At 40.5% G+C, this 14,200-nt stretch overlaps 1 protein-coding gene across 1 annotated transcript in view; it reads left to right on the forward strand.

Moving 5' to 3' along the window:
* LOC104332581 (putative oxidoreductase YtbE) overlaps nt 1-14,200 on the forward strand; it is a 49,448-nt gene that overhangs the window by 437 nt on the left and 34,811 nt on the right. Inside the window, 1 exon segment of the mRNA XM_075424093.1 lies at nt 13,148-13,185. Within this exon segment, the coding sequence (XP_075280208.1) occupies nt 13,148-13,185 (38 nt within the window).

Consider the following 14,200-nt stretch of genomic DNA (forward strand, 5'->3'; position numbering starts at 1 on the left):
GGCCTGCCCGAAACAATCTCTGCTTCCGTTTCCTCCAAGGTATTACTCGGTGGTTTGGTGTGGGGTTTTTTGGGGTTTTTTGGTTTTTTGTTTGTTTGTTTGTTTGTTTTTTCGTTTTTTATGAGGCTTGGGAGCAGACTTTTTTTAAAAGCAGACTTTCAAGCCTGATTTAATCTTACTGGAAGTGTTTTTTTGTCAGCAGCACCTGTTGCAGGGGAAAGCCTGTGTAGGAATCTCAGCTTCATGTCAGAGTCAGGCTGCCTGTGTGAACTTTGCGCCTTAGGGTTGCTGGAACACATGGCCTGTGTCTATGCTGAAAGAAGTCAAATGCTGTTCACTCGCATGACTGGCGTGCCATCATGGATGGCTACAGACTCTTTAGGAAAGACAGGCCAACAAGGCGAGGTGGTGGAGTTGCTCTGTATGTGAAGGAGCAACTGGAATGCATTGAGCTTTGCCTGGGGGCAGATGAGGAATGAGCTGAGAGCTTATGGGTTAGAATTAAGGGACAGGCTCATATAGGTGACATTATTGTGGGTGTGTACTACAGGCCACCTGACCAGGAGGAGGAAGTTGATGAGGCCTTCTACAAGCAGCTGAAAGTAGCCTCACAGTCACAGGGTCTGGTTCTCATGGGGGACTTCAACCACCCTGACATCAGCTGGGAAGACCATACAGCTAGGCAGGCGCAATCCAGGAGGTTCCTGCAGAGCATCGATGATAACTTTCTGATGCAAGTGGTGGAGGAACCAACAAGGAAAGGCACTCTGCTGGACCTTGTACAAACAAACAAGGAGGGAATGATGGAGGATGTGAAGGTTTTAGGTAAACTCGGCTGCAGCAACCATGAAATGGTGGAGTTCAGGATCCTGCGTGGAGGAAGCAGGGCGATAAGCAGGATCAAAACCTTGGACCTCAGGAGGGCTAACTTTGGCCTCTTCAAGGACCTACTTGGAGGAATCCTGTGGGCCAGTGCTCTCAACAGCAGGGGGGTCCAAGAGTGCTAGTTGTTGTTTAAACGTCACTTCCTCCACGCTCAGGAGTGGTGCATCCCTCTGAGAAAGAAATCTAGCAAAGGAGGCAGGAGACCTGCATGGTTGAACAGGGAGCTTCTAGCGGAGCTCAGGTGGAAGAGAAAGGTCCATGGAATGTGGAAAGAGGGACAGGCCACTTGGGAAGAACACAGGAATGTGGTCAGAGCATGCAGGGATGCAACGAGGAAGGCCAAGGCCCACCTGGAATTGAATCTGGCAAGGGATGTCAAAAACAACAAGAAGGGCTTGTTCAAGTGCATCAGTAGCAAATGGAAGGCTAGGGACAATGTGGGGCCACTGCTGAATGAGGTGGGTGTCCTGGTGAGGCAGGATGCAGAGCAGGTGGGAGTTACTGAATGCCTTCTTTGCTTCAGTCTTCAGTGCTAAGGCCGGCCCGCAGGAATCCCAGGCCCCGGAGGTAAGAGAGGAAGCCTACAGAGAGGATGACTTTCCCTTGGTCGAGGAGGACTGTGTGAGGGATCGCTTAAGCAATCTGGACGCCCACAAATCCATGGGCCCCAACGGAATGCACCCACAAGTGCTGAGGGAGATGGCGGATGTCATTTCTGAGCCACTCTCCATCATCTTTGAGAGGTCCTGGAGGACAGGAGAGGTGCCCGAGGACTGGAGAAAGGCCAGTGTCACTCCAATCTTCAAAAAGGGCAAGAAAGAGGACCCAGGGAATTACAGGCCAGTCAGCATCACCTCCATCCCAGGAAAGGTGATGGAGCAGCTTATCCTGGAGGTCATCATCAAGCAAGTGGAGGAAAAGAAGGTTATCAGGAGTAGTCAGCATGGATTCACCAAGGGGAAATCATGCTTGACCAATCTGATAGCTTTCTACGATGGCATGACTGGCTGGGTAGACAAGGGGAGAGCCGTGGATGTTGTCTACCCTGACTTCAGCAAGGCTTTCAACACTGTCTCCCATGACATACTCCTAGGGAAGCTCAGGAAGTGTGGCTAGATGAATGGACAGTGAGGTGGATTGAGAACTGGCTGAATGGCAGAACTCAGAGGGTTGTCATCAGCGGCGCTGAGTCTAGTTGGAGGCCAGTAACTAGTGGTGTCCCCCAGGGGTCAGTACTGGGCCCAGTCTTGTTTAACTTCTTCATCAATGACCTGGATGAAGAGTTAGAGTGTACCCTCAGCAAGTTTGCTGATGACACAAAACTGGGAGGAGTGGTGGGTACACCAGAAGGCTGTGCTGCCATTCAGCGTGACCTGGGCAGGCTGGAAAGTTGGGCAGAGAGGAACCTGATGAGGTTCAACAAGGGCAAGTGCAGGGTCCTGCACCTGAGGAGGAACAACCCAATGCAGTAACCAGTACAGGCTTGGGGCGGACCTGCTGGAGTGCAGCTCTGTGGAGGGGGACCTGGGTGTCCTGGTGGACGACAGGTTGACCATGAGCCAGCAGTGTGCCCTGGCTGCCAAGAAGGCCAATGGGATCCTGGGGTGCATTAGGAAGAGTGTGGCCAGTAGGTCAAGGGAGGTTCTCCTTTCCCTCTACACTGCCCTAGTGAGGCCCCGTCTGGAGTACTCTGTCCAGTTCTGGGCTCCCCAGTTCAAGAAAGATGAGGAGCTACTGGAGAGAGTCCAGCGGAGGGCTACAAGGATGATGAGGGGACTGGATCATCTCTCCTATGAGGAAAGGCTGAGGGAGCTGGGCTTGTTCAGCCTGAAGAAGAGAAGGCTGAGAGGGGACCTAATAAATGCTTATAAATATCTTAAGGGTGGGTTTCAGGAGGATGGGGCCAAACTCTTTTCAGTGGTGCCCAGCGACAGGACAAGGGGCAATGGGCACAAACTGAAGCATAGGAAGTTCCATCTGAACATGAGGAAGAACTTCTTCCCTCTGAGGGTGACAGAGCACTGGAACAGGCTGCCCAGGGATATTGTGGAGTCTCCTTCTCTGGAGTTATTCAAGACCCGCCTGGACAAGATCCTGTGCAGCCTGCTATAGGTGACCCTGCTTCGGCAGGGGGGTTGAACTAGATGACCCACAGAGGTCCCTTCCAAACCCAAACATTCTGCTATTCTGTGATTCTGTTAAACCCTGGCAGTGCATCAGAATCTGGTGTGTGATTTTTTTTTTTTAATTTTTGAAAACCAGGGTTTAGTGACATTATACTGAAGTTTAACAAATGCAAGTTTTTTGGCTGTTGCTCACACAAATTTGTATGACATTTTTAGTATGTTTTAGGAAGAAAAAATCTGCCTGCAAATACAAAAATGCAGAGGGAAATTAACTTTTTTATAATGTACATTTAATTTTATAAACAATTGTGCAGTGGGAAGTTCTGCAATAGAATTGGTTAAACCCTTAAAGAATTTGTTTTCTAAAATGTGAACATGGGGAAAAAATTAGAAGTCCTTATAAGACTGTGTTAGTTGTGTGAGTTAATGCTGGTGATAGTTCAGGAAAGCTATTGCATTCAGTCCTAGTAAAATGAGACTACAGGCTAACCAGAATACACTCCTGCAATGAGAACTCAGGCGTGAAAATGTCCATTAACTTTGAAAGAAGCATTTTTTCTCTCCCCACCCCCCAAGGTGAGCAAAGAATTTATTTTCCCTCAGCAGTCTGAGAAAAGAGGAAGTTTTTCTTTTGTACTGAACTGGTATAATCCAGAGCTTGGCTTGCAGGAGAATACTCCTTTTAGTTGTACATAGGAATATCAGTTTTATACTATTCTGAATTGCAAATCCATCTAGTTGCTGGATTTGCTAACAGTTCAGAAGAACCAAACTACTCAATGATTAAAGTCATTCTTCCAAGTCAGCATAGGACTATGTGGGCAGAGGGGGGTTAGTACCAGTCATTCTGTGGTGTCAGAGCACTGTCCCTGCTGTACGCATAACCAATTAAAGAGACCATTAATGTTCCCAGAATGGGAGATGTAGCAAAGCATGCCTGGAAGGTGTGCCACAGAGGCAAACGTACCATACACCTACCAATGACCATTGCATACTTGACCAGATTTTTCTGGGTTTTTTTGAATATTTCTCTTTGTATATAGTTGACATGAACTAGTTTTTATTTCTTGTAAAAGTAAAGAGTTAATTTGTCTTGTGATTAAAGCCTCAGATTCTTTTGGCACAGTGTTTGAGCATCTCTTTCTGTTTTTCCAGAAGCCTCTTTCATAACGTTCTAAAATGTAAATACGCTTCCCAATCAGTCTTTTGTGATGCAGTTTTATCGTGGGTCAATTTGATATTCCAGATTTTCCATTATTTTACAAAAACGTACAAATCAAGGCACTTATGTTCTTAGTCTGTGACACTCGAGTTGTCACAAAATTATCATGCTAAGCTATAAAATAAAATGACCCTCATGCTCTTTTCATCCTTATCCTATGAGTGTGTGCTGACTTCAGAGCAATTATTTAGGATTTTCATTAGTATAAAGGAGGGCAAAATTGGAGCTGTGGATTTGAGAGTGTGCACTGAAGTCAGTCGGATTTGGCCTTTGATTTTAATAGGGCTGTTTTTTTAATCAGAAACACTAAGTGAATGAATAGAGCTTATAATGCTTATTTGGGAGTACTCAAAGTCATTTGAGCTACACATACTCGTTAAAAAGTCCTAGGGACTCAGCATCACCAGCCAAAAGATTAAAAAAAAAAAACAACTCTACAAAATGTTGGTAACTGCTTTTATCATGTGTTTATGTACATACACATGTTCATAAAAATGTGGTATGTGTATGCCCACTGTATTAATTTGTTATTTTAATATCTATTAATCTTAAGAATACTTGGTGCAGTTGTCTCTTACACAGTCCCTATATAATGAACCAAAGGGTAAAATTACTATTTTTTTCCCCCTTTTGCTGTATTTTTTTGGGGGCTAGGGTGTTTGTTTTAACTTGTAATACTTTTTGCCAATTTAGTTTGCTTGGATACTTTTATAAAAATAAAAAAATGTAAGAAGTCTTTTTTAGAGAATGGATTCGGTTGTCTTATGTCCATTGTTTGGGTATATGCTGAACTGCATTTCAGACTATCTGCAGAACCACCTTTTCTTTTTTTTTTGAGATTGCAATACATTTCTTAGGTGATTGGAAGAATAAGCTGACAAGAAAGTAAACAGGCAGAAAACCTCCTTTGTACTCTCTACCAAATAGCATGCTGCTTGTTGTCCTTTTGTTATAATAGTAAGTACTGAGTAGTTGATTGTCAAGCCTGAACTCAAACCACAGTAAATGGACAGCAACATAGAAGATTTACAGTGGTGTCATGAACAGCAGGATTTGGTTCTTTGACTTCACTTACCTGTTCTTGTCTTGCTAGAGTAACACTTGACATATTCCTTATACAGTCTGCACCTTTTTGAGGATCTTGTAATAGATAGGAACTAGTCAGGTAATTTTAAGAAATCCTTGATATATGCTGCAAAACACTGCAGATTTAAGAAAAGGGAAAGCTTAAGACTCACCACACTTGCATTTGTCGTCAAGCTATAAATACCATGATATGCAGCCTAACACAATGGGTTATTTATAGCAGGTGTTCCCACTTATGCCACTAATTTGTACAAGAGTAGTCATTTTTTACAGCCTTACTGTATTAACTAATGTTTGCAGCATAGAAAATTTACTCAGCTATAGAGGAGAACTTTCTTCAATACGGACACATCTTCTGTAAGGCCATTTTCTGTGGGTTTTAAGATGTGGTCATTTCTTTGTTATTTCTTATCCTTTTAAACATGCAGACATAATTGTTATCTATGAAAAATTGTCTTTTGGGAGGACAGATGTGCACGTTGCCTCTGTTGCTAGATAGTCTTTCTAAAAGCTTCAGAGCGAGATAAATATGCTGTGTTAAGATGGTTGCAACTATCCATTTGTGTCAACTGGAAAGCAGCTCAGATAGATAAGCAAGTTGTTTCCAAGTGATGAAACCCCTTTCATAGGGGCTGAGAGCTAGAGTAGCTTACTTTATTAGTGTTATAGAAATACAGGGCAAATAACTGATATAAAATGATACTGTTTTGAAGTATCCGAGAATGGCATACTTTGTGAGTCTTTGTACTATAGTAGAGAATTACATATTCTGACATTGTCTTAGTTTAACTATGGGATACTTGGTGCTATCTTAAGCAACATCCTCAAAAATGGATCACTTATCAAAGTGGTACACACAATATCATCCTCTTGAGGCTTTGGAAAAAAAATGCATACAGGTTGTACTGTTTATGCTTACTTCTGTTAAGCAGGAAGCCCCCACTTAGAAAGTTGTCCCTTTTTTTTTTTTTTAAAGTCTAGGGGGTAAAAATGCTACTCTCTAAAGCGTTTGTATATAATTTGGTAGTACAAGAGCTTTTCTTCCTATAACTGAAATATTAGGAAGCTTTTTCAAGGTCGTGTACTGAATTATTAAATTCAGCATGGCATTGCTCTTTGTTGGAAGGCTTTGTGATGTGAGGGAAACTTGATAAAGTCTATTAGTGGTAAAAAGTATTTGGTTTATTTATGAACTTTACCAATACGCTTCTCTAAATGGTTTATTCTATTAAAAAAAATTGCCTTATTACAAAAGGTCCCCAAACACCAATTATAGACATCTCTTAAGGCATGTTCTGGCCCTCTCTAGTGAAACTATCTTCACCCCTTTGATATGATAGTTATATTCTCATTAGAAGAGGGAGTTTGGGTATTTTAATGTACAGTAATAATGAAATTCAGAGGAATTGGTCAAATAGCATGTGATTTTGTGACAGGATATGCTGGTGATACCAAAAATTCATAGAAAGTTTTCTTGCAAAGTTGGGTAGTTAGAATTAACAAGAGCTTGATGAGGTAAAAAGTTCTCTAATGATCCCCTCCTATTAAAGTATAAAACTATTTGCTGCTTGTTTGGCAAGGGGCTTCAGGACAGGCAATTACTAAGTGAAATAATCAAGTCTTTATACTCATTGTGCTTTACCCATGTCATACACAGTGAGTATTTTATTATTAGTAATGATGTTCTTTATGGAAGATCGTTCAAGAGTGGACAGTGCCATTATGCTAGGCACTGTAACCGGGAAAGCAGACAGGTACTGCTCTGAGCAGCTTCTAGCCAAATAGCCAAAGCCTGGGAGTAAGTAAAAATCAATCCCAATAAGTAATATTATGTTGGTTAACTTATGGCACTACTAACTTGCTTAGATTGCATTTTTACTGCATTTGTCAGTAAGTTGCGCTACTAACATGGTAAAATAATACACGCTGACACACATAGAATCCTTCTATACTCAAGGGAAAACATTAAAATCTCTCCTGTCTTGTTCCATAGATAAGACTCCTGATATTCAGCTGTAGTTTTATCTAAGTAAACAAATCATAAAAGTAAGTTTTTACTGACTTCGCTGATTGTATTAAGACATTGCATCATTTGCATTGCAACCGTACAAGACTTCTTGTATTGTTTGCAGTTCTTTTCGCAACAAGTGGGATTTTTCTGCAGAAAAACATAGAGTCAGATTGCCCCGCTTTCATTGCATCAGGCTGTGTTGGGTTTTTTTCATCAAAATGCTGCATATGACTTGAATCTTAATGCTGAGTGGAAGTATTTTAACATTTCCTGTGATTATGCATTACTAATCCAGTTACCAGCTTCTTAATTATTAATCCTGGAGTTGCTCATATTCATTCTTAAACTTAGCTGTAGTTAAAAAAGACCCAGTCCTGTTGGGGCTGGAATCAAATAAGGTTTTTCTTTTCAATTCAATGGCAGCAGAATCAAGCCTTCACTTTTTGTCATTCTCCACTGTTACTGCCTTTTTTTTTATTCATGGCTCTTGTTTCTTCATGGTTTCACTTGTTAAGGAAATTTATGAAACAGCGGTCCTGATACCGAGACCTATGGCACTCCTCCCTATTAATCTTATTCTATAGTAAGAATCGGCTGTTTATTTCTGCCCTTTGTTTTATGTCTCAATGATTTTATTTTTTTTTTTGATCTGTCGGGACTTCGCGTCTCACCCATGGTTACCAACTTTCTGTAATAGCCTCTTGTGATGAACAAAATGCCACATCTATAAATCCTTCTGCCTCGATTCATCCACCGTTTCACTAGATCTGACCTTGAGAAGTTATACTTGAGTTTTGAGGGCCTCCAGATATTCTCTCATGTATAAAGTGTGGCCCTATCCCAGGTGGCTGTGTATTTGTAGACACTGGAACAAAGCAGGACCTTCTCCTAACCTGACTAAACCTCCTGAGCTCCTACCTTCCTTGCTTTCTTCTGACTTCACCTGCTTCCAGTCTGGTGGTGTTTTATTCTTTAAAAAAGACCAAATGCTGCACAAATGTTGTTTTAAAGGGTACTAGTAAATGCATTTGGGGCAAAATGCTGTGCCAATTTTTTGCTTATATTGGAGTGTAAACAGTACAGAAATAATTTCTTTTTCTGGGGGAAAGTGCTGCTTTGTCTCTGTTCTCTTTGTACACCTACAAATCTATGAGGTCAGCTTTTTATACTTTTTCTGGAGATTTTACCTTATTTATATTTTCATATGAACTGTGATTTAATAGCAGAAAGATAGCTTCCTTTCTCATTGCTGGATTCTTTCTGGTAATCACACTGTTGCTGGTGTGATATGGATGAATTTTAAACATTCGTCACAAAGTCTAATAAAAAAACGAATTTAGGTTTCTATCACTGTTTAATAATTAAAGCCTTTATCAGTATAAGCAGAGGCACTTTATGTGTGTGCTTTTAAACTTGCTGTTGCCATTAATACTTTTAAATGTTACAAGCTTAATTGCCCACTAGATGAATAAATTATGTGTAAACAGTTTGAAATGAACAGAGAAGCAAGCTGCAGTGTATTGAAGTTTTCTCTTTCACCATGTTTCTGTAATTTAGAAAAATGCTACCAAACTTGGGGGGGGGGGGGGGGGGAGAAAACTGACTTTTATATTTCAACCTTATTGTAGCAGATTTTAATGATCGTCCCCTTTTTCTTTGCCAGAGCTCCCTAGCACAGTTTTGGCAGCATTGAATGGTGATGTCACAAGCTGCTGTAACCTAAATTGCAGTAGTTCCTCATGCCTCCAAGTGGGGAAGAGGGAGGTACTGATTCCTAAACTTTGTTCGGTTAATCTACATTTACGCCAAGTACCTCCAGCACAGAGAGTGATACAAAATCCTCGTTACAGGCAGAGAGGGGAGGGAAAGGGGAAAGCCATCTTTGTGGCTTTACATCAGTTTCATAACTGTAAGCTCTGTTCCCCAGGCTTGACACTCGAATGGAAGTGCTTTGCATTCTAATACACTGTTGTAAGGCTGAATGCGCAAAGTGAGAGGAGGGGCTACAAGAAATGTTGTTTGTCTTGGAAACCTTGGGAAAATACATTTTAAATTGTTAGTGGGGGGAGGGGAGGACATTTGATCAGGAACATTCCTTATTGTTTTAGCTTGCACTATGGATGACGGAGTTGATGCTGTCCTTCAAATTCATTAATGTAATTAGTTAGCAGTGGGACACTGCAAGTCTCGGACCTTGCTTGCAGTGTCACATGACATTCAGGAGTAGGATCTTGTCATGATTCACAATTGCACTTATTCTGTGAGTAGTCTGGTAGGTATAAAGGGCACTGTGATGATGTCAAAAATCAGCCATCAGCTTGAACATCATCTTGAATTAGGATCTTGCAATGATGAGTTATTCTACATACATTTTCACCTTGAAAGCTACAAGTCACTATAAATTGCAGTTCTCTATTTTTTTTCCATAATATTATCTGTATAATATTCTACGTGTTTTTGAATTATTGATCTCATGGTCAACTACACTTTTTAAAATTGCTATCCCTCTACTTAATTGTATGCTAATTATGCTTAATTGTAAATTATTTACATAACTTTTAAGTCAAACTTTCACAGCAGAAATGATTACAATAATGTCCTACTAAAGTATGGGCTTATTTTTTTTTTTCTCCTTTTGATCATTCTTTTTTGTAGAAGTTGTTTGGAGGAGGAAAAAATTGTCATGGGTCTGTCTCATTTATTGTGAAGTATTTCCAAATGTTTAATGTTGTTAATCAATTAATGTAATCTTTATCAAATAGAGTAGTTTAAGGAGATGTGTTAAAGGGGAGGAAAATAACATTAATATTTTTATTCAGTCTATTTGCTGTACATGGTACATATGCTTATTAGTTATAAAGTTAAAAGTTCTGTCAAGGTATGATAAATACTGGAAGTAATTTCAATTGAGTTAACAAAGGGAATAGAATGAAAATAATTTAAAACTAGTTCACACCAGCAATTCTTCGTGCACTATTAACTGCTAAGATCTAGTCACAAAATATTATTCTGAGGAGAAAAGGTTTAGTGAACCTTATAAATTGGATTTGATTTATGCCAGAAAATCTGCCTTTTCACTGCTTGGGATTTCTATGGAAGGAAGCCACAGTCTTTTACCAAATGGTTTCTAAGGTAACATCTTATAGCAGAGCATCTGAAACCAATTTGGTTGTTAATGAGAAATAGTTCTCAGCGGTGGGAAAGTGTGGAGTGAAAGAAGAGGCTTCAAGATTTGGCAGTCTTTCTGTAAAGGCATTTAAATAAATGTGTGATGCTGCTCTGCTGATGAAATTTCTAGGGGGATTACACATTCATAATTGCCTTTCAAATGTATAGATCAATTTCCAGAGTTGTCCTTCCCTGTAAATTTTGTGGAGAATTTTATCTGCGTGATAAAAATATAACAGCTGAATAATTTGAATAGCTGGCACTTTCCAGTGGAAAGCTCTTTACTCCTACAGAAAAACTATTGGCGTTTTTTTGGGTGATAGTATATTTTTGCTGCCAGAAATACATTAATGAATTGGTGCCATATCAGAGCCATAGCATCCCAAGGATGATAGATGCTACTTGCAGACTTTCTGGGCTTGTTGCAAGACACATTCTGAGAAGTTGCTTTTATACCTCCTTTTCTAAAGTTCTGACTAAATAAATGGTAGGTCAGCGATCAGAGATGTACGGTCATTTTACAGTAGATGATCTGAATATCTTTTACAGTCAGACCCTCTTTGGGATGGAGGGAATAGAGTGCTTCTGTCAACAATGGCTCATTGCCATTTCTTCCTTCCTCTCAGGAAGAGAGAAAACTAGCACTTCCAGCTTTGCTTTCCTTAGATACATAATAAACATGTAATGGCGCTCTGTGAATGGAGGAATCTCCGTTCTTTTCTGTGGTGCCTGTGTAGAGTTGCCTGAGTAGAACTGCAGAGTTTAAAATCATGCTTGCCTACTTTTCTTGAATTCTATGAGCTTATTCTAACAGAGTCACATAGGAGAAAAATAGTCCCAGAGTGACCCCTTTGCACTACGTAACAACAACAAAAAAAGAGTAACACTACCAAAGTAAAATTTACATTAAAAAAAAAAGTAATATCTATAATCCAGATAGTTTTTACAGAGGCAAGAGAAAACTCGTGGTGTAATCTCTGGACTTTACGTAGGCCAGGTCTATTAACAATGTTTCGTTAGCGTAGTGATATTACTTAGGAACATAAAAATACCACGTCCACACAGTACAGCTGTAAATGCCATAAAATGTGTGTAAATGCAACAAAGACCTCTATCAGGAATTCTGTGGTGAATCTTCTTACACCATTATGTTGTTACAGTACGGAAGTACCTGCCTTACTGCTGTGCTGGCAGGGTTGTCCTTACTGTCCTCTGAGGTTTGCAGAAGCAAATTCATGCCCATACTTCAACTGCTCTTGCTCATGTTGCACCATGTTTGTACACAACCACCTCTGTCGGCACCTGTTTATTGGAGTTGGAGCACTGCACTAGCATTTTTGTGTTGTAATCTCACAAAATACAATTGTTCTGCAACTTTTACACAGCTTTGATGGCCTTAAATGACTTTTAGATAAAACTTGTGTGTTGTTTTAGTTATGACCAAAGCATTGGTTATATAATTGTTTCGGTTTCGGCTGCCGCCGGCAACAAAAGCGCCACGCGGCCGCCCCTCCCCCCGCCGGCGTGCGGAGGAGAATGGAAAGAAAGAGGCAGAAACCAGTGGGTCGGGATAAGGGCAGTTTAACAGAACAGCAAACAGAGGGAAAACAGGAACAACAACGATACAAATAAGGAGAAAACACAACCACGAACCGCACGATCCAGACAGCCGCTCTCCCAAAACAGGACCAGCGCTGCGCGCCCCCAAGCCGCGAGTGCCTTCCCGCCGCGCTGCCCCCCCCACCGGAACCCCGCGTGACGTCACATGGTATGGAATACCGGGCTCTGTTTGGCCAGGTGGGGCCAGCTCCCACCCACCGGCTGTGCCCCTTCCTGGAGTCCGGTGAAAATTAACCCTGTTCTGGCCAAACCCAGGACAATAATACAAGTCTGCTCAGCGCATTTCAGTTATCATTGACATTGTCCTACCAGTTCTTCTAGAAACCCATCATCTCTGTAGGTTCCATTCCTCCAAGGGCAGCTGCTCCATTATGTATACATTACATGCCGCTCTTAGACTCTCAGTAAAATGTACAAGTTATTTTGTAACAGTGATTGTGACTAAATTTGGATCCCATAACTGGAAATACTCTGTAGTAGCCTTATGAAAATTGTAGAGTATAATAGCTTTATAACAAGCTTGATGTTGATTTCACTTGCTGCAGAAGAAAGCCCTACACTCTACAAAGGAAGAGGGCATGCTATGAATACTTTATTATGTGATGCTAAATATGATTTTCAGAGTAACTTACCCTGTTCAATAAAAACTATGCCAAAATACAGCAGTAAGAATACTTGCATTCCAGTGCTTTGGTTATAGAAAGTTAGTGTGACATTATCTGGTTGTCTGAGAGCAGCTCTAGGGATGGTGTTGGGGAACATAACGGAAAGAAAGGCTCCAGGAGAGAAGTTCACGCAGAAGGTCTTTCTGATCGTTTGGTGGTTGACTTCAACACAACTGTGATTTTTTTTTTTTCCTTTTGATTTTAATAAAAACACTGAATATGTAAAATTATTTAACTGTTGCCGCTAAAGGGAACTCTTCTTGCCCGATCCCTTGCCTAAAATTTAGTGTTTTTTCCCCCTCTGAGGATTTATTCAGGTTCATGAATAATTCTAAAACTATACACTTGTTTGGCCATTTAACAGTCTGTATCGGCTTGTCAGAGTATCATATGAAGGAGGAGGTAAGACAGTAAGGATTTCCTGTCCTTGAGCAATTCTATAGAAGAGGCATGTGGTTTTGTGATTAGCAGAGAACCTCAAAATGTGTTATATGTTCATTTGCTGTATGTATAGGCAACATTTTATCTTTTATCATCAAATTTGCTCATAAGATAATTAGTGAAGTCAAACTATATTGACACCAAGAACTTTAATATATTAATAAAATTCATTATGTGGCTGTAATGTTGAAATAATAGAAATAAAACTGATAGAACAAGGTATTTCAAACCGGTTACGGTGTACAATACCATATATATATAATGAGTTAACATTAATAGAAGTATGTTTGAGATTTTGCTTTTGAGAGTTCTTTTCTCAAGTAATTACTTGGTGATAAAAAAACCAGCAAATGAATGGGCACTTTTGTAGGTGTGTTTTTGTCAACTGTTTTAACTTAGTACTGAGTACTGTGATGTCAGAAGATAATTAATCTGTGATATGATCGCTAAATATTCTGGCTGTGGTTTCACTAACAGGAACTCTTCTAACATAAGTGAATCTATTGATTTCAAGTAGCCAAAGTTATTCATATCACAGAACATTTTTGTATATTCAAATAAATAATACTTTCACATTTCACAAAGAACATGAAGACACACTCCTCCACAAAAGGAGGGAGAAAGCAGGGAGAGAAAGTAAGCCCTGATTTTTCTTCTGAAAAGCTGTTGGTGCTTTGGATATCTGTCTGTAGTTCTGCAGCTTCTGTGAAGGAAAGCAGAAAATTTAATCAGGCTGAGAGACAGCTGAGATGGTGCATAAAACTGGAGAGGTAGTGTTTTGGTTTGTTAGTTGTTTTACATTTTGTTGTGTTTTTTGGGGGGTGGAGGATTGGGGGCGTGTTGTTGATTTTGTCATTTTGGAGGGGTTGGGGGGAGTTGCTGGTTTGTGTGGGGGTTCGGTTTGGTCCGTCTCGCCCCCCCCCCCGTAGCAACTGCATTGTGAACAGGGTTCTGCCTTCCTAGTAATCTTTGAAAC

The sequence above is a fragment of the Opisthocomus hoazin genome, chromosome 6, assembly GCF_030867145.1.
Source record: "Opisthocomus hoazin isolate bOpiHoa1 chromosome 6, bOpiHoa1.hap1, whole genome shotgun sequence".
NCBI lineage: Eukaryota > Metazoa > Chordata > Aves > Opisthocomiformes > Opisthocomidae > Opisthocomus > Opisthocomus hoazin.